The 1,427-nt window shown below is 37.6% G+C and overlaps 1 protein-coding gene across 1 annotated transcript; it reads left to right on the plus strand.

Annotated features, from left to right (window-relative positions):
• Positions 1-274: 274 nt before the first annotated feature.
• On the plus strand, positions 275-1,107 carry LOC133696514 (major allergen Pru ar 1-like). Its single transcript, XM_062118724.1, has 2 exons — positions 275-585; positions 685-1,107. The coding sequence occupies exons 1-2, from the start codon at positions 402-404 to the stop codon at positions 975-977; spliced, it is 477 nt and encodes a 158-aa protein (XP_061974708.1). The 5' UTR covers positions 275-401; the 3' UTR covers positions 978-1,107.
• Positions 1,108-1,427: the final 320 nt, after the last annotated feature.

Here is a 1,427-nt window from a genome sequence, read left to right on the forward strand (position 1 = left end):
ACACATAAGTATATCAAAAGCCTGTGATAGTGCGCGAGCATTATATCTGATATTATTTATTTCTCGTGCTGCAGACAGTTTTTCTGCTTCAAGCACAAACACGTGTATCTTTGTACTTTGTACATGTTCAATGGTGCATGAACCACCATGAAAACCATCACAACACGACAAGAACTCGTTAGGTAAGTTTAAAACATCAATAAAATCCTCGAATTTCACATCATAATGATATTTTGCTTAAAATACTCACTTTCTTAGCCCTTCACATAATAATCGTGCACTTATTTAGTGTTATAGGTGATGTTAACACCATCTAATCTATAAGTACCAGCTCTGCTTCTCACATTATCTTCAATTTATTTTTTCTCTTTATTGGCTCATTTTCAAAGTCCAGGTGAATAATGGGTGTCATCACTTGTGAAAAAGAGATAGCTTTATCAATCCCTCCAGCCAAAATATTCAAGGCTTTTGTCCTTGATGGTAACCATCTCATTCCTAAGGCTGTGCCAGGGGTTATTGAGAGTTTAGCCCTTCTTGAAGGAGATGGAGGGCCTGGATCCATCAAGCAAGTTAATTTTGGTGAAGGTCAGTTACAAAACTAACTATAATCTTTAGTTTTTAATAGTGGTGTCTTTCATATGAACCAGAAGGACTAACAAAAGTGCTGTAAATTAATCCTTACAGGTACTGGATACAAGTATGTGAAGGAGAGGATTGATGTGATAGACAAGGAGAACTGCATTTATGAATACACTATGATAGAAGGTGATGTCTTGGGGAGTGAATTTGAGAAAGTGTCCAATGTGGTTAAATTTGAGGCCTCGCCTGATGGAGGATCCATCTGCAAGGGCAGCAGCAAGTACTACACTATTGGTGATATTAAGGTCAATGAAGAGGAAATAGACGCTTTTAAAGAAAAGCAAATGGGACTCTTCAAGGCCATTGAAGCCTACCTTTTGGCAAATCCTGATGCTTAAATTAGCCTGTTCAAGTCAAAGAAATAAGGGTTTTCTGGGCAAGATTTTCGGGTCCCTGTAACTTCTGTAAGATGAATAAGTTATTTATTGTTGTAATCACATCTCTTGCTGTCTGATTTTATATCTAAAATTAATGTGTGATGGGCTGATTGCCCCCCCTCCCCCCTGTATTTTATTATATAACTGCATAGAACTATCATTTTAAAGCAGCCAAAAGCGAACTGCTAGATACCAATGGCAGAAGTTTGACCATTAATAAATCCGGCTGCTGTTGAATATGCATGAGCGAATTCTGTAGTTTTGTACAATAGCAAATGATATAGAGAAGCAAAGCAGAGGAAATTAAGGCTAACAAAAAAAATGTCCATGGGATGGGAGTATTCAAGGCCAATGAAGATTTACCTCTAGGAAAGTCTGTTTGATGTTGAGCCAATGCATTATCTGCCCCTT

The sequence above is a fragment of the Populus nigra genome, chromosome 6 (genome assembly GCF_951802175.1).
Source record: "Populus nigra chromosome 6, ddPopNigr1.1, whole genome shotgun sequence".
NCBI lineage: Eukaryota > Viridiplantae > Streptophyta > Magnoliopsida > Malpighiales > Salicaceae > Populus > Populus nigra.